This window comes from Sminthopsis crassicaudata, chromosome 1 (genome assembly GCF_048593235.1).
Source record: "Sminthopsis crassicaudata isolate SCR6 chromosome 1, ASM4859323v1, whole genome shotgun sequence".
Lineage (NCBI taxonomy): Eukaryota > Metazoa > Chordata > Mammalia > Dasyuromorphia > Dasyuridae > Sminthopsis > Sminthopsis crassicaudata.
In genome coordinates, this window is record NC_133617.1 from 263,331,998 (window position 1) to 263,351,868 (window position 19,871).

Here is a 19,871-nt window from a genome sequence, read left to right on the forward strand (position 1 = left end):
TGGGAAAGAGAAGATTAGGCAAATTACTACAAATAGTCCTTATTTCATTACCACAAAAATGCTTACTAGTCAACAACAATGAGGCCTTTCAGACTCCTTATTAAGCAGAAGGTAAGAGATTAGACTTTAGTTTGAATAATAGTTCAGTTTGAATAATAGACAAAATCCAGTTTAGTAATGTGTCTTTATTTTATGCATTTTATTGTTGTAATTCTTGAAGTTGGATTTTTGTTCTGCGCACAATGAATGCATACAGTGTTGTATGTAGTTAGACCATGTGATACTATGATCTTTGCTCAATCTGAGGACTAGGTTAACTTAGGGCCTGGTAACTAAATTCCCATAAATTTAGTTATTTGTTTGCTTTTAAAGCTCAGAATTAAAATGTTTGAGGAGTATAGAGGCAAACATTCTCCCATGCTATTTATAATGATTATACAAAGTAGAATGAATTCTATTCTCCTAAGCAGACTGCACAAAAGAAAGGTTACCTATAAATTTACAACTATTTTAGAAAAGTTTTACCAAGAAGGCCAAACTTGTGGAATTTTCTAAATATACTGATTGATATTAATGTGCCAATGGAGAAACTCAATGCTATGCAACATTTATGAAGTGACCATTATGAGTCAAAAATGTGTTAGTATTAAAGATATAGAGATGAAAAGTTTGAAAGGCACTACTTTTTTCATTAAGGATCTTATGCTCTAATGGGAGCTAAGATATGAACAGACAGCATTATAATAAAATAATGATTAGTGTTTATATAGTACTTTAATTTAAGATTTTCCATAAGCCAACTCATTTGAATCTCACAACAATTCCTTGATGTAAGTGATATTTATTATCCCCATTTTACAGATGAAGAAACAGAATGGTTAAGAGGCTTCGTCATGGTCATCCAGCTGGAAATTGTCTCAAGCAGGACTGAACTCAAATCTTTCCTGATTCTAAGTCCCAAACTCTATCACTTTTGCTACCTAGGTAAAATAAATTCATAGGCAAGGTCAAAGAGAGATACATGAGAAATATAAGTTGGAGGGAACATTTCTACTTGGGAGAATCATGGAAGTCCATGTTGAAGAGTGATACCTAAGCCTGGCCTTGAAAGAAACAAGGATTTCAGCACTTGAAGATATGGACCAAGTCCATATGATAGATGAATGGAATACCATAAATGGAGTTAAGCCAAATGAATAATAATAATGGTCCATAATTATTTAGTTTTAGGCACTGAACATAACTCTCATAAATGGTGCTATGAAAGTCATTCAGAGAACTCAGAAAGTCCTTGAGAAGAAAGCTTCCTTATAATGTCTATTCTCCAGTGGTAGAACTAACAATAGGAGGAAGTTGAATGAAAATAGTAAAACGTAGGAATGGTAGAAGATGGGAAAAGGCCAATTCTTAGACTTCACCCTTAACACAAAATAATTTGCTACATTCCTATTGTCTTGTTAACAAGAAATTGCTTTTTTAAAAATTAGGGGATGAGAGGGTTTTACATTATTCAACATTTAACATTTCTCATTGTTGTGTTTTATAAACAAGGAACAATAGGAAGAGCACTGATGTGGAGTTAGAATTCCAGCTCTGTTACTTATTAGTTGAATGATCAAGACATTTATGCTCTAGGGCCTCATTTCTGGAGATCAAACTAGATAATTTCTAAAATCCTTTGTAGATGTGGGATTCCCGGATTTTGTATAAATATTTGGCAAATTGTCCCTATCAAAAATTCTAAAAGGGGAATATTTGATATTCCTTCTTGGTTTAATAAAATAATACTTTTTAATGCTTTAATTTTAGTCTTCCTTAAGTTTTGAATTATTGTTGGAAGAGTTCAAAGTTGAGGCAACTAGGTGGTTCATTGAATAAACTGTCACTGGATTAGGATGATCTGGGGTTAATCTGGTCTCAAACATTTATTAGCTATGTGACTCTGGACCTGTCACTTAACCTTTGTTTACCTTAATCAGTGAAAGAAATGGCAAACCATTCCAATATCTTTGCCGAAAAACCTCAAATGGAGACATAAAGAATCAGACATAATTGAATAACTGAACAAGAGTTCAAATCCCAGTTCTACTGGATACCTACTAGTTTATGATTTAGGACATTTCTCTTCACTGAGCCCCAGATTCTTCATCTGCAACACAGGAATAGTAATAATGGCCAAGGACGCTTTAATAATATTGTATACTTAATATTTCAACTGAGCTCCATAATGACCTTTGAAGGTAGGAACTATAGACATTGACAGTTAAGGAAGCTGAACCTCAGAAAGATTGGGTGACTTGCCAAACAGTCATGCAAATTGCTAGTAATATCAAAAATGGGACTCAAAACAAGTCTTCCTGACTTTGGCCCAGAAGTCTATACCTCTCAATGATCATCAGAACAGTGCAAAAAGTTTCAGTCAGAGCTATTTATAAACTTTAAAATTCTAAATAAATGTCAGCAGCAATCATCATTGCAGGAATACTAGAAGGGTAGAGTGACAGAGTATAGAAAATGTAGCTAGAAGGCTCTATGGTCCACAGAACACTGAACATGTTCAAATTCAATCTTGGATGCATAATAGTGGGGGTGATCTTGAGTAATTCAGATGATCTCTGTCTCAATTTCATTTACTCTAAAACTGAGATAATAATAGCACCTACATCCCAAAATTATTGTAAGGTTCAAATGAGATAATACTCTTGAAATATTTTGCAAACCTTAAAGCACAACATAAATATTATGCTTATTTTTATATTCTTATTATTAATGCTGGATTTGGAAAGAAGACAACATCGTTTGATAATTGATACACTTGTTTGATAATTGACCAGAAACAACTCATTTAACTTCTTTAGATCCTAGATCTTCATCTGCAAAATGGAGATAATAATATTCATAGTATTAATCTTGCAGTTGTTGGATTAATGAGAAAAAAAATACACATACACACAACACAAAGTTTTAAAAATATCTAATTAGATTCCTAATTATTGTAATCATTTTGGTATGGGCCAACAACTTCTCTCTCTCTCTCTCTCTCTCTCTCTCTCTCTCTCTCTCTCTCTCTCTCTCTCTCTCTCTATATATATATATATATATACACACACATATGTATGTATATAGTATAGATAGTACATATGTGTGTATATGTATGTATATACACACATACATTTATGGGTATGAGTGCATATATGTTATATGTATATACACATACATACTCATATGCTCACACACATACAGTTTTTATTATTTAATTGAATCATACTTTTTTGATCCATAATGAAAAAAAAAAAAAAAGGAATTAAATGGAACACAAGCATAAATCTCCTGCATTTAGGTAACAAATAAAGAAAGTAGGTTTGACTCAGAAGGATATTGCTTTGTAGTACTTCTGTCTTTCTGTCTTAAGAAATGAATGTAACAATGCACAGTTGAGCAGGATTTGATATTACTGGTTTTTACTAAATTAAGGCAAGCACATAGGATCCTACAGAATCTTCAGAAATATAATTTGTCATTCTCTGTCTCTTTCCTAGCATGACATCAATCTGAAGTGGAGATTGTCCCTCAAATACTTTTAGCCCCCAGGACTAACAGAGTTGGGGAGTTTTTTCCCTGTCCTCAAGTTAATTAATATTTGCATTGTAGATCTTCCCAACAAGGAAACAAGAGGACACATGAATTGAATCTTTGCTTATTTATCAGAGCTACCTAGAATGATTAAATGCTAGGCTTTTTCTCTTTTTGTTGGCTGTTAACTTAGCCATTGAAATTATCTGTCATCTTTCTGCTTTTCTGGGAGTATATTCCCGAACAAAGACACTGCTTTCTTATTGAAACTAAGATCTGGTTTATTTGTTTGTTTGTTTTTGTTTGTTTGTTTGTTTGTTTTTGAAAGAGAGAGATGAGATGGAAAACAGTGGAGCTATTCTAAGGAAAAAGTTTTCTTGGCAAAGACAAAAGAGTGGTTTGCCATTTCATCTCCAGCTTATGTTATAGATATGCAAACTGAAACAAACATGGCTAAATTACTTGCCCAGAGCCACACAACTAGTACATGTCTGAGGCTAGATTTGAACTTATGAAGATGAGTTTATAATTCCAAGCTCAACAATCAATTTACTGGGCCACCTATTTTCCACTGGGAGTGTGTCTTTTATTTAAAAAAAAAAAAAAAAAGGGGTGGGATTTCATGGGATTTCATGAGGACAGTGTTATATAAACGATCATAGGAGACATCTAGTTCAGCTTGTATCCTAATGCTTGAATTACCTATACAACAACCATGAATGCTTACTACATACCTACTATATTCAAAGTATGGCACCAAGTGCTGTGTAGTGTCAAGATGTCAATCTCAGAGCCTTCAGGAGTATCAAACTGCCCACAAAACTCCCTAGTGCTGCGAAAATCAGATGAAAATGTAATTGGGAAATGTTTAATAAAAGAAATAAAAATGCAGTTCAACAGTGATGCAGTGATGGTGTTAATTTGTGGTTTTCTAAGTCAATGTGTGGCCAGCAGGTATCATTTCAATTTGAGTTTGGCACTACTGCTATAGTAGATTCAAAGATGAAAAAGTCATGCTCCCTACTTTGAGGAATTGATTTTCTTTGTATGTGAGGATGGGGAAGTATTAGGAGGATTAGACAAGATACCAATAACACATGCACACATTTTTTTAAGTATTATAGGAAAAATGGAAGAGATTATTTTTATGTTGAGATGTTTTTTGAGGGTTTTTTTGCTATTATTTATAGCATTTGAACTAGGCCTTGAGTATATAGAATATTGATAGCTGAAGCTAGGAAAGACAATTTTAGGTAAGGGAAACAGCATGAGCAAGCATGTGGGGATGGGAAATTGTAGTGCATATTAAAGGAAATATTAGTTGTCCCTTTTGGCTATATAATAGGTGGTATATACAATAAAAGTGAATTTAACTGTTTGTCTATAATTAGTGAGCTAGTCTTAAAAGATTTTTGATTAGGAGAGTGATATAAAGAAATCTTATTAATACCTAATTGTCTGCAATGTCCAAAACTTTTCTTTTTTTTCCATTAATCACCCACTATACCTTTTAAGAATTCAGTACAAAATCTATAATTCCACTTTACTGAAAAGACTGAAGCCATTCAACATATTCAACAATCTGTGATGCTTTGCACATAGGAGGCATTAATAATTTTGTTAAATTGAATGACTAATCTTACTTTCTCTATTTTATTCCTCATTTTTAACAATCTTCTCTCTTTTTATTCAACAAAAGAAAATCTCTCCTGACTCCTCATTTAATGTAAACTTTCTCTACCCATGATAGCTACAATTTCCCCCTTCATTCTCACAGAACCTTGTATACCTACATTTTCTCAACTTTAGTGACTCCTCCAGTGACTTCTTCCCAGCTGCCTAAAAGTAAGCTCACATCTTCCTGATCATTTTGACTTTTTTGTGACAACCCAGGTACTGTACCTTCTATCTCCTCATGTTGATAGCTAAATTTCTTGAGAAGGTTGATTACACATGGTTGTTTCTACTTCCTTCAGTACTTAAACTCTTCCAGAATGAGAGCATGTTTCTGCCCCAGGCAAAATCTGCCAAAACTATCATCCTATAGTAACAAGTAACCTCCTAATTATTTAATTAGATGTACCTTTTTTAGTCCTTATCCTCCTTTAACTTTCTGGTGCTTTTCACATCATTGATACCTATTCTTTCTATAAGCAAAATAATTCTATTTCTTCTTCCATCATATAATGTATTCATTATCCTTTTCACTTCTGTCTTACAGGAAAATGTAATACATGTGCTTTTATTTCTATGCCATTATCCAAATTATTTATACAATTATTAAAAGGCCTACTACCAAGTCAAGATCTCTAGGACATTCCATTTCTTCCAAATTGACATAAAATCATCAAGTCATTACTTGTCCTATTTGTCCCTTCAACTATCATTAATCCACTTAACACGATTATAATATAGTTTTCTTCTTTCTGTCTTTTCCAAAAGAATAGTAAGAAAACTTTATCAAATGTTTGATAAAATTCAGGTTAACTCTTAACAAAAGTTTCCCAAACAAACTTTCTAAACTCTGTCAGAAAAAGAAATGAGGTTAGTCTGGCAAGATTTGTTAGAGTTTAAGTTACAATGGCTCTGCATGACCACTGTTCCCTTTTGTAAAGAACTTCCTCTTTAATGAGGTATTCTAGAATTTTGCCAGGAAAAAAAGTCATAGACATTGGTTTATAGGCTCAATTCCCTACTTGAAATTTGATCACTTAAATTACTTCCTTCATATGTTATCCCAGAATATGAAGAGAGTAGGGATGGAGGGGGGGGCACTATTTTCACCTTTGACAAGTTTGAGCAATGATGAAGAACTTTCTATTTATTCATGTTTGTTTCATTTTGGTGAATTTCAGTATGACAAAATACTTTAGTCTTGAAGTTGTGATTTGAAATATTTAATAGTACAATTAACATGGAGGTAGAATCTAACTGATATTTCATAGGATGAATCAAATTTTGAAATATAATCACCATAATTATAATGCAATTGTAATGGAATTTTAAAATGACAGGAAGATTAATAAATTGTAGTCTTCACGCTGAACATGCAACCTTCCTATAATTTAAAGTTAGAGAAATGCTATTTTTTTAGGGTTTTAATGGAAGCCATTTAAATATTAACACACTATAAATGTTTCTGTTGGTTACTTAGAAATACCTCCAGGGCATAATTCTTCCTTCAGAACCATTTATCATCTTTAATGAAGTGAACCCTAATAAGGTTAGTAAAGCTAACCAAAAATCAAGCTTGAATTTTTTTCCATTCATTTTATTTTTCAAATGACAAACATTATTTTCTTTCCTTCCCATTCCATTCCCACTCCCAGTTTAAAAGAAAAAGAAAAAGAAAACCGAAAAGAAAACCAAATCGAAAACCAAATCGAAAACCAAATCGAAAACCAAATCCTCATAACAAATATGCATAGTCAAGTAAAACAATTTCTCACCTTGGCCATGTCTGAAAATGCATTTTTCATTTGGCATCTTGAATCCATCACTTCCATGCCAGGAGGTAGGTATTACTGGTCATCATCAAACCTCTAAAATCATGGATGACTATTTTATTAATCAGAGCTATTAAGTCTTTGAAAGTTGTTTACCTATATATTGTTATTATTGTAGAAATTATTCTCCTCATTCTGACTACTTCACTATTCATTAATTCATAGAAGTCTTCCTGGGTATCGCTGAACACATCTCTTTTGCCATTTCTATAGCATATTTGTATGTATAATGACAATTTCTTAATCATTCCCCAATTGGCTGATACTTCTTTTCTTTCCAATTCTTTGACACTAAGAGACAGAGACAGAGATAGACAGAGAGAGGAAATAGAGAAAGAGAGAGAGAGAAGCCAAGAGAGAGAGAGATCCTATGAGTAACTTTTTTTTTTTTTTTAACAAATGGTTTTCACCCCCCCTTTTTTCTTTTATCTCTGGAACATAGGTTTAAAAGAGGTATAACTGAATGATACAATATGAACATAATTCCAAATTGCTTTTTAAAATGGCTATACTAATTCATAGCAAATAACAATATACTAGTGCACCTGTTTTTCCCACAATCCCTCCAATCTTTGTATTTTTTCTTTTTTTCCCTCCTCCATAGCATTCTAATGGGTATGATGTGGAAACTCAGTTGTTTTAATTTGCATTTCTTTAATTATTTGTAATTTAGGGCATTTTTCTTGCATCTATTGACAGATGTGGAAAAGCCCAAGTGTCTTTCTTTCAGAACTGACTTTTTATATCCAGTGACCATTGTCAATTGGGAAATGACTCTCATTCTTATAAGTTTCAATTGATTTCTTATATACCTTGGATGGGAGACCATTATCAGAGACTGGCTACAAAGATTATTGTCTAGTGAATTATTTCCTTTTTAATTGCTTAACTCTACTTGCTATGTTTCTGTAACACACACATACATAAACAGAGACAGAACAACAGAACAACTCAGAGGTAGAAGAAGAAACTAAAGATGTAAAGAGATATCGAGAGACACATACACACATACCCACTGAGATAGGGACAGAAACAGAGACAAAGACAGAAATGGGGAAAGTCAAATCAGCTGGCAAAGTCAGAAAGAGTAAAATAAAAAGATCTTCTGGAGAAGATTCAATTCAAATTTTACTGAGGTATTATGAGAGAGTAGTAAGATAACTTAATATTTAAAGGGAATTCAACCAAGATTAGAGATGAAATAAATACAGGGAATTGCAAGAAAGTTAACTTTTGGCTGAACTCAAGTCAATTTATTTCCCAGATGCTTAGGTCTTTATGTTCTGAAGATACATATAACTCACCCAGTTAAAGGATTATCTTGCCTACTTGTAGTTCTGGATGAGTACTTCCATCTCATGTGATATCCTAATAGAGGGAGATGACATATAAGGAATCAGATGAAGGTTGGATGGTAAGGGCCAAAGAATTTTAGGATACAGTGGCAGCATGAATGATAAGGTTCTCACTGGAACATTTGTAGTTGGAAACTTTTAACTCATCTGTACGGTAGGAAAAGCCTTATTAAAATGGCTGGAATCAGGGGAAAAGTAAAAATTAGGAACTTCATTTTTTCTTACTCTTATCTGACTTTCTCAGATAGGGGTCTCAGTAACCTGAAAGCTAATTAGGAAGCGAAGTAAAGTCAAACCAACAAACATTTATCAAGTTGTCATGATGTGTCAATAAAACCATAAAGAAAAACAGTCCCTGCCCTCAGAAAATATACTTTTGAGTAAGGAAATTTGCCATTTTTTAGTCATGTCTGATTCTTTGTAACCCCATTTGGGGTTCTCTTGGAAAAGATAGTAGAATGATTTGCCATTTTCTTCTCCAGACCATTTTGTAGATGAAGAAGCAGGAACAAACAGGATAAAATAACCTGCCCAGGTTACATGATTAGTAAACATCTGAGACTTTATTTGAACTCAGGTCTTTCTGACTTCTGAACTCAAGGTCCCTGGCTTGAACCACAGAATCACCTATCTTCCCCTTAGTAATTGAAAACAATACATAAAAGTGAGATAGGGAGTACAAGTGAAGGTAGGTATATGAAAGAAAAAATCCTGAGTCAAAAGTATAGCCTTAAGAGGAATAAAATCATGTTCGCTCTGAGAATCCTGCTTAAAATGGAAGTTACAGGAGCAGAAGGCATTTCCAAAGTGAGAGGTAGTCCAGGGAAAAGTAGAGTGAGGATCCACTGTGAAGACGTTTCTTTGTTGGAAAGTTGTGATTACAGAATGGGGAGAAGTGAAGACATGGTTGACTTGCTCACCCCCCTTAAAAATGAAAGTTTTGGGAAGAACTAGACAATCAGAGTGAGGGGCCATTTAAGGAAAATTATTTTGGTAACAATAGGTAGGCTAAATGGGAAAGTGGGGAAATTTGCAGCAGATATCTTACAATAATCAAGTTTTGCAATAATCTAGATGAGAGGTGTTAAAGATAAGAACTAAGGTATGTGAGTGAACAAAAGGGACCAGTTTTGGAGGTGAAAAAAGTAAGACTTGGACACTTAAGTTATATATAGGGTAGATTGAGAAATTGAAGAAATGTTAATGTTATGAATTTACACGTCTTAAAGTTTGATGGCTCCCTAAACAGAAATAGTTAAGTTAGTGAAGAAGGTGGAATTTGAAGCAGAATGAATCAATTTATATACTGGATAAATAGAAGTTGTCTTCTAGAACAGTTGTAATAGAGAGAGGTCTCCTAAGCCATTCTTAAAGTAAATTTCAGTGAAACTCAGCAGCAGCAGCTTTATCCTTCCTGCTATGGACCCTTTTTCAGTCTCTTAACTGATTAACTTGGGTGTCCTAGTGGATACATCACAGGCCCAGAGTCAGGAAGTCAAAAAGACCAAAGTTCAAATATTTCCTTAGATGTTGACTGGCTGTGTGACCTGGCCAAGTCACTTAATCACATTGACCTAAGTTTCCTTATCTGTAAAATGAAAATGGCAAATCATTCCAGTATTCGCCAAAACAACCCCAAAAGGGGTCACAAAGAATTGACTGACAAACAACAATGAACTGATCAAATTGAGAGTTTATAGCAAGAACTACTATGGAACTGCTGCCATACATATAGAAATGTGCTTTTCTGGTTGTCATCTGCCAAAAGTGGAGGAAATTGTAGGAACCAAAATAGAGGATGTTGAGCAATATGATATAAGTAAATAAGAATCAATACAAATGAACACATTTCCTTAAATATTTTATTACTCTAATCTTGTTATCTTGAAAAATAACCAAATGTACATTTACTTCTATTTTTTCTTATATCTTGCTAGTCTTAAAAGATCTGCTTCCTCTTTGTCCTTATTTTTAAGGGTTTCTTCCTGTTTGTTTCCTTGTTCCTATGCAAGCTGTTTCTTCTTTCTAGTTCCCTTCCCTTCTTGTTTTGCATTTACTTTTTAATCAGTCTTTTCTCTGTTTCTCAATTTTTAAGCCTTCATTTATCTTTTAATTAAATCACCAGGGTGGTGCATATCTGAAGTCCTCAGGGCTCACTGTGACTTGGAGAAATAGAGAAGCTCTTTGCTGCCTATAAACAAAATGGTCATTTGAATGAAGTGCAAGAATTATTTTCTCAGGTCGATTTCTGAATTACTTCTAATATTATACCAGCCCATATGTCTGCTTTGGAGGTAGAACTATTTTGTGAAATAGTTAACATTTTTAATTCCTTATCAATTATATTTCTGCATTTGTTTGAGCTTACTTACTCTTGAAGCAGGGTCTTATTTTGTAAAATCAAATGTTGCCATTTGTGATTTTCCATGTACTGATAAAGGTTTGAAAATAAGAAATCTGTCATATACTGTCTTTTTGACTGAAATAACAAAATTGTAAAAGAGCCAATTGGATCATTTCAAATATTATAACTATCATCTGCTAAATCCTACATTTCAGAAAACACATATTTTTTTTTAATCAGAAAAATTCCCAAACCCTAAACTGATCATAGAAGGCATAATTTGGTGGTCATACAGAGAGAGCCATACCCTGCCAACAATGCCACAATGGGATTTTGGGAATCATAAGGTGATTTTTTTTTTTAGAAGAATAAATCAAAGCATCAGTCAGAATAACAAACTTACATAAGAATTCTGTAAGCTCCATGGTAAGACGTCATGTCCTGAATTTCTTTGTAACCCTATGGAATCTGGCACAGAGCCTCTCTGTATCCAGCCAGGGGGTCAATAAATACTTTAATGATATAAATTTTATAGTGTCAGTTGCTATACTCTTCTTGCTAGTTTGTGACAATTTGGCTTATCTGTGCCAAATTTTCTTTTGAATCCTTTGTGTATACTTTCTCCATTGGCCAATCCAAAGCATTTTGGTGTTAGATAGTTGACACTGCGATCATTGTAACAGATTGAAATTCTCTTACTTATGGGGTTACAGCTATAGAGATACAAATAAAGGCTGAAGGTGGAAGCATAGAAGAATCACTAAATAAGGTAGAAAAGCAAAGCTTTTTTGTTAATAATCAGATGTGCAGATCTAATTGTTTTTTATAAGCAAATGGGGATAGTGTGAAATGATGTGATGACAGAAGTATAAAACTTGTCATGTACCTAGAAAAGGAAAGACTATCTCAGAAGAGTCAAGTCAATAAATAGTCAAGATGAGGACTAAAAATACACTATCAGAATATGGCATGATTTTAATTACTTTTAATTATTCAATGAGGAGCATTTAATCTGTGCAAGTTCCATGCCAAATGGTGGGTATTAGGGTAATAATCTCCTTGGGAAAAAAATCTCAACAATATCCCTGACTTCATAATACCTATTCCTTCTTTCCTATTTCTAAATAAAAACCACTCTAAAATAGGACCATATTACCATTTACCTAGAATCTTGGTTAAGCCTGATTTCATGTATTTTTCTCCTTTTGCATAGATCTAGTCATGTCATTTGTCAACTCAGAAAATCTTCAAAGACCTACTATCTTTTACATGAGATTCAAAGTCTTCTTTGGACAGCAACATAACTTTCCAGCTTTATCTCATATTATTTTTTTCTTTATTCCCCCAAAAGATGTCTTTTCTCTACATATACCCTATGAATTTTCTCTCCATGCCTTTGTTCATATCATTCCTTGTTCACATAATTCCTTTGAAATGACCTTCCTTCTCCTTTTCAACTGTTTAATTCATAAATATTCTTTAAAATACCAAATGAAATGACACATTTTCCATCCACACATCACATAGCCCATACAGTGGAAATTATTTTATTTCTATATGGTGTTCTCCTTATTTTGGAACAACAACTCTATAAACATTGTCCTGGGGTCTAATTTAAACTTTGTCCTTTCCCAAGTATCTTCTTGATACTCTTCAACTCAATGATATTCTTTTCAGAACTGCCCTCCACTGAAGGAACATGTCTTATGTTGTCAGGATACTCAAGTTATTTATGATTCTATCCTATACAGAGACAAGCTGTTCAAAGATATATGATTTATCTATTAAAATATTGTCTTCTAGTACCATTTACAATGCACAAAATAACAATTGTGATAACTAACATAGCACTATAAATATTTCAAGGTTCTTTACATACATTTAATTCTCATAACAGCCATAGGAATAATAGATACTTTTGTCCCCATTTTTATGGATGAGGAAAATGAGACTGAAAGAAATTATATAACTCTCCCAGGATCACACAGTATTAATTGTCTTCGGCAGGACCAATACTCAGAATCAAGAAAATTCTACCCTGAATTCAATCAAGCTATCACACAGAGTTTGCTAAACCTTTGTTTGGTGGTTATTAAAAATAGCTTCATGGCTATATTTTGTTTACATGACATACAGGTATAGAGCAGTGAGTACAGGTATATGGCACACTGTAAATCCTATTGCTCTCTGACTTTCTCTTTTGCTTCCCCAACATCTCTTCTTGACCCAGGATCCTGATTGGTCTTGTTACAGTGATGATAATTCTAATTCTGGTCCTCCATTGTATTTTGTATCATTCTCTCTCTTTTTAGACTTAGGATCATGGATTTAGAACCAGAAGGAAGGAAGGAAAAAAGGGAGAGACTGAGGAAGGGAGGGAAAGAATGAAAAAAAAAAAAGAAGAAGAAAGAAAGCCACAAAGGAAAGGGGGAGGGGAGGGAATGAAAGAAGGAAGAAAGCCACAGAGGAAAGGGGGAAGGAGGAAATGAAAGAAGGAAGAAAGCTATAAAGGAAGGAGGGGGGAGAGAAGAAAACATGGAAACAAGAAAAGGGAAGGAAGGAAAGAAAAGAAGCAAGGAGAGAGAAGGGAAGAAAAAAAGAAGGAAAGAGGGAAGAAGGAAATGAAAGAGGAAAGAAAAGGGAAGGAAGGGAAAGAAAGAAAAAAGGAAAAGAAAGAAGGAAGGAAGGATAGAGGGAAATGGGAGGAAGGAATCATACAAAATAAGAAGCTACCAGTTTAGTTCTGCATTTAAGAAAAATTACTTTGGAAGCACTAGGCAGGCTATGGGAGATGGAAAATTTGAGACAGATTTTTTGCAATAATCAAATTTTTGAATAAACCAGATGAGAAGTGTGAAAAATCTGAACTAAGGTGGATACTATGTGAGTGAATAAAAGGGATAAGTTTTGAGAGATGTTATAGAGGAATAAAAAATAAGATTTGGACACTAAAATCATATATAGGTAATATGGGGGAGATTGAGAAGTTGAAAATAAGGCTAATGTTATAAATTTGGGAGACTGGAAGGTTTAATGGATCCCTCAACAGAAATGGTTGTTATTGAAAATGGCAGAATTTGAAACTGAATGAACAATTTATATAGCAGATAAATAAAGTTGTTTTCTAGGACAGTTGTAATAGAGAGAGTTCTCTCAAGCCTCCCAAGGAAAGGAAGAAAGGAGTAGAGGAAATTAGGGAAAAAGAAAGGAAGAAAGGAAGAAAAGCATTTGATTTATTTAATTTATTTATTTTAATTTATTTAAATTATTAAAATTTATTTAATTTATTAAATACCTACTATATCATAATATCATATATCATAAATACTTTATAAATATTATCTTATTTAATATTCACAACAACCCTGAGAGAAGAGAAGTATGTGCTATTTTGAGTTTGAGGAAACTTAGACAAAGAGGTTATTGTTAAAGTGTCCAGGGTCACAGAGCTAATGAGCATCTGGGGCTGGATTTTTGAGTCTTCCAGACTAAACACTCAATATTTTATTGGACTATTTAGTTGACTCTTAAGGAGCCTCAGAAATCATTTAGTCCAAAACTCCCATTTTACAAGATGAGGTAACTGAAGCTTAGGGGGAGATTAAGTGGTTACATGAGTAGTAATCATCAGAAATAGGATTTGAATACAGATTCTGTGATTCCAATTTCAGTATTCTTTCCCCTGTAAAGGATACTTCACAGACCCCTCTCTTCATTGTGAGATGGACATTCTTCTGCACTGCTCAGGGGGTAAAAAAGTAGATTCTATAGAGCTTTGCCCAAATAAATAATTTTAACTTTTTTTTTTCTTTTAAATGAAGATTAAAAGGGAAATCACTCAACTCAGAATAAGACATTATTTCCAAGAATTTTTGGGAATTGTCTAAATAATTTTTTTTTAACCTAAACATATTTAACCTTAATTATCTGAGTATTTCAGCAAGAGTAGCTTTTGGTATTTATTATTCATGCAACTTGTGCTCCTCATATTGCTTTTGAAACCTACCCTTGAGGGCAGCTTCTTTTCCCTGACTTTTCTTTGTCCAGTCCATCTCTTGAACTATCTTCCTGAAGGCTATCATGACTCACCAGTGGAATTTGCTCCTTGATGTAGTCGGCAAGATGCCAGCTTTCATGGTGTCCAGGATTTGCTGGATGACACATCTATTTGCCTTGGCCTTGTTTAGCTTGGCATCATACATCTCTGGGTCCTGAGTGGGAAAAGATGTTAGCTACAGGCTAGGAGCGGAAAAATTTCAGGTGGATTCCATTGCTGTACATTTTTGGCCTCTCTATAAATATTTGAAAGTATATATTCCACTGGGTGCTCCAGGTTTGTAACACATATTTTCACTGAAAATATAAGAAATGTTGAAAATATTTAAAATATCTATATCTGTAAGAAGCATGATGTCAAAAGCTTATATCAAAGCAAAATTAATTATTTTTTCCATAGTAACCATCCATCAACAAGCATATATTAAGTACTTATTTGCTATTCCTTATCCATGAGCAGATTTGGTTATGTCTATCCAAGTGAAAATTTGAAAGATGTTTCTTTCATGGAAACATTTACCCTTATCACAGTGTGGTCCAGACCCAGTAGTGGAGGTTTTCAGCTTTTCTTTCAAATCAATAAATATTTATTGCATATGTAGTATTGGCTTTCCACCCTGCTAGCATCCTAAATGCTAGCCAGATCCCTGAGTACTAAGTACTATACTGGATATGACTGGTTACTTATTAATAGTATTTTATTTTTCCAAATATATGCAAAAACAGTTTTCAACCTTCACCATTACAAAACTTTATGTTCCAAGCTTTTCTCCACATCTCCCCTTCTCATTCTTCTTCAAGTCAGCAGACAAGTGAATATAGATTAATTATGTGTTAGAAGAACCATATTTACATATTCATCATGTTGTACAAGAAAAATCAGATCAAAAGAGGAAAAAAATCCCAACAAAAATAAAAAAAGCAAACAAACAGCAAGGTGAAAATGCTATGCTTGGATTTACATTCAGTATCCACAGTTCTCTCTCTAGATGTAGATGGCACTTTCTACCACAAGTCTGTTGGAATTGCATTGTCACCTCTCTGTTGAAAAGAGCCAAGTATATCACAATTGATTATCACAAAACTTTGTTCTTACTGTGTACAATGTTCTCTTGGTTCTGCTTACTTCATTTAGCATCAATTCATGTAAGACCCAGGCTTCTCTGAAATCAGCCTGCTCATCATTTCTTATAGAACAGTTATATTCTGTTGCATTTGATTACTATAACCTGTTCAGCCATTCCTCATCTGACAAACATCCATTCAGTTTTCAGTTCCTTGCCACTGCAAAAAGGGCTGCTACAAAAAATTTTTGCTTATGGAGATGCTTTTCCTTCTTTTATGATCTTTTTTGGGATAGACAAGTAGAGACACTGCTGGATCATAGTTTTGTAGCCCTAGTTAGTTAATTAAGTATATGTGGTATAATATTCAAACATTTAAGTATTTACTATGTGCCAAGCACTGTGCTAATCATTGAGGATCCAAAGAAAAGTAAAACTATGTATGTTTGCCCTCAAGAAATTTAGTATTTTAATGGTGGAGGGAGGTAGCAGGTAAAAGGAAAACTAATAGAGAGGTATTTCTGTTTTTAAGAATCAGATGATCATAAATAATAGGTTCTTCCACATTGCAACTTTCTTCAATCACAGTTTCAATATATCATGAATCAGCATAACAAATAAATGGGAGAAACTTATGGGAGTTTTGTGGAAATTGCAGACAATACTCAAAGACTGCCAGATGACCCAGAACCTATGACCAAATGCTTAACCTAAATTTTACAATAAAGTACTATAAACATTTCATAAATGTAAAAGAAACAAATTCTGATTCATCTCTGGTACAAAGGGAGGGCCAAAAAAATGATGCCGTGTGATATTCTTTTCCTTTCATCTTCCACTAACTCACAATACAACAATGGGGAAGTACAACAATTGCTCATATTTTTACTTTCCTCCTTTCCCTATTTCCTTTCATTGGTCTATAGAATTTTCTTTATGGTGTCATCTCTACCAAGACATAATAGTCATTTATATGACATTTTAAAATTTGAAAACTGTTTTGCTTATTCAAATCTCTTTTGAGACTCACAACAATCCTTTGAAGTAATTGCCATAGGTATTAGTATTCCCATTTGTCAGATAAGGAAACTGTGGGTAATGCAACTAGTTAAGGATTAGAAGCAATATTTGAACCCATGTCTTCCGAACTAGTACTATAAGGAGTAGCCAATAGAAAAATAACCAACTTCATTGCTTTCCTCATGCCATTTCTATATATCATGGAGATATCTATTCATGCTTATTATGTCCATTTTGAATTCTTCCCCAATAAAATGAATATTTTAGATTGAAATCTATATTCTATGAGGACCAAAGCCAAAGATATCCATGCTCTTCTCATTCTGGATCGATGAAAAATGGCTTCCTACTATCCTGTTTTGATGACAATTTTTCCCCAAATCTTCAAAAAGTGTTTCTCTTCTTAAGATAGAAGGACTGAGTATCTGGAGCAGCACCAAAGACAATGATCTTATTATTATTTTTTTTCCTAGTCCACTACCTTGTTTTTAGAGCAAAGTAAAAATGATTATGCTTATAGATCAAAATTACTTTGTCTATGAAATGAATAAATGGGTCACTGGAATCTAGAGAATAACCATCCTCATAATATATGAGTGCCTGTGCTGACATGTTAATACCCTAAAAGTGGGACATTACTTTTGTTCCCTATTTTTATCTTCCCAGGGCAAAAATGAAGAGCCTTTGGTTACTGATCCTAATAATACAGAGGCATACTCTGAAGTACTGTTGGACCCTAATAAACTGTATAATGTCCTGCAGAAGGCAAAGCAGCATAAATTTCGTCAAGAATTCGTCTTGTTAAGTGAACTTATAGATCTGTTGTTCAGTCCTCGGGAGTTGGCAGAAGCCTATGGATTGGGCCTGAAAGGGAAGGATGCAAGAAAATGGACCCTTGACAAAGTTAAAATGTCAGCTTGTGAAGGTAAACATGACTTTTAGACAGTAAAGAAAAGGAATATTCTCCTATCCCTAGTTTTATAGACATTAACTGCCAAGATGTATGTAGTAATATGAAATATAAATGAGCAAATATGAGAATGTGTTGTTTCTCTTAACATTGTCAATCTTGCTGTACACTAGAATAATCTGTCTATCATAATCCACCGCAGTGAAGAATGATAAGATAGAAAGCAAGTTATTTCAGAAAGGTAATCCTGCCATAAAATTTCACAATGACTTTTTTGTGGTCTTTTTAAAAACTCCATTCAAAATTCTTAACTATAAATTGTGACAAAGACTAGGTAAATATTAGTTAAAAAAATATATTGGAGAGCTGAGCCTATTATGCAGATTGTTCTAGCTCTCTAAAGGTTTTCTGTCTTAAATATCTTGAATAATTATGGCAAGACTACTTTGAGGTAGTTTTTTTTCTTTTTTTTCTTTTTTTTTAAGCAATCTATATGATTGCTACAGTTCTCTGGTATAACTGAAACTTTGGTTTTGTGTTAATTTTTTTTTCTTTCCTGAAACTCTTCTTTTTTTACTGGGAAAGTGGCAAAACTATCTCAAAACACCCTGATGTTGCTTTTTTTCAACTAAGCTAGTAAACCATGGTCATCTGTATAAGTGTATAAATGGAAGGAACCAGAAAAAATGAAAAATAGGATGATGAAATGAGATTACAAATACAATGACCTGAGTGTGGGTCCTAGATCTATCACATAACCATATGACCTTGAACAAGCCATTTGCCTTGGTAAGTGAGTTGCAAGTGGATGATGCAGTTCTGATGTAAAAGTCAGGAATACCTAGATTCAAATACCACCTCATAATTCTTACTAATTGTGTAACATCATGAGTCATTTAATTTTCTTGAGAATAATTTTCTTGTGAATAATAATCACACTTATCTTACATATCTATTGTGAAAATTGTATGGAATTATATAGAAATAACATATCTGCAGAATACATATATGTAAAGTATTTTGCAAACCTTAAAGAACCATATAAATGCTAGCGATTATAATTATTTTTATCTTTTTGATCCTTAATTTCTGCATCTCTAAAAGTATAAGTCTTCATTTCCTCATATTAGGCTATGTACTTCACAAGACTTTTATATAAGGATCATTGAAATAACGGGTATAAACCATAAAGGTCTATATAAATGTGACATAACTGTCAACTATGCCAGAGAGGTTTGCATAAAACATGTTATCCTATTGGTTGAATCAGTGTGATCATAGGGAATGGATGAAAAGATAAAAGATTAAAAAAAGGCAAGAGTGATTCTATATATATATATATATATATATATATATATATATATATACACATATATATATATAAATACACACACACACACACACACACATATATATACATATATATATATATGTGTGTGTGTGTGTGTGTGTGTGTAATTTTTTTTTTTTTTGCAAGTAATCCTAACTTCAATTCGTGGCAAAATTCTATAGGGCATTATTAAAGACACAAGTGGTCATTACATTCACAAATAAGCAGAATTGCTTAAACAAAACCAGGTTATGACAAGCTAGCCTTATTTCCTTTTTTTATCATGGAACTAATAAAGTGGAAATAAGAGATACAATGTACCTATAAATTGCCAATATAATATTCCCTCTGCCCTTCCTATAGGTTTGAATTCTAGAGGAATTCCCCAAGACTTGCCACCCAAGGGTTCCAGATCCTCTCTGGGTCCACACTTCTAAAACTATTGGTCAAAGCATTCTCTTAGTAAATCATAAGACACAATTTAAACAGAAGGAATTTATTAAAACGCCATGGCAATAACAAACATTACTCTCATAAGCACGGGATGTACTCACATAAATATATATATAGTATCAGAGGGAAGTGTGGACACAAATTTGTAGAACACTGATAATAGAGTATATATATATATATATATATATATATATATATATATATATATATATATATATATATATATATATTTATTTATTTATTTATTTATTCATATATTA

At 33.2% G+C, this 19,871-nt stretch overlaps 1 protein-coding gene across 4 annotated transcripts in view; it reads left to right on the plus strand.

Moving 5' to 3' along the window:
- The window catches only part of LOC141549279 (uncharacterized), a 165,652-nt gene that overhangs the window by 122,452 nt on the left and 23,329 nt on the right, over positions 1–19,871 (plus strand). For all 4 annotated transcript variants that reach the window (XM_074278708.1, XM_074278707.1, XM_074278709.1 and 1 more), the window contains one exon: positions 17,585–17,843. In XM_074278708.1, coding sequence (XP_074134809.1) covers positions 17,585–17,843 — 259 coding nt within the window. The remainder of the gene's footprint in view (positions 1–17,584; positions 17,844–19,871) is intronic.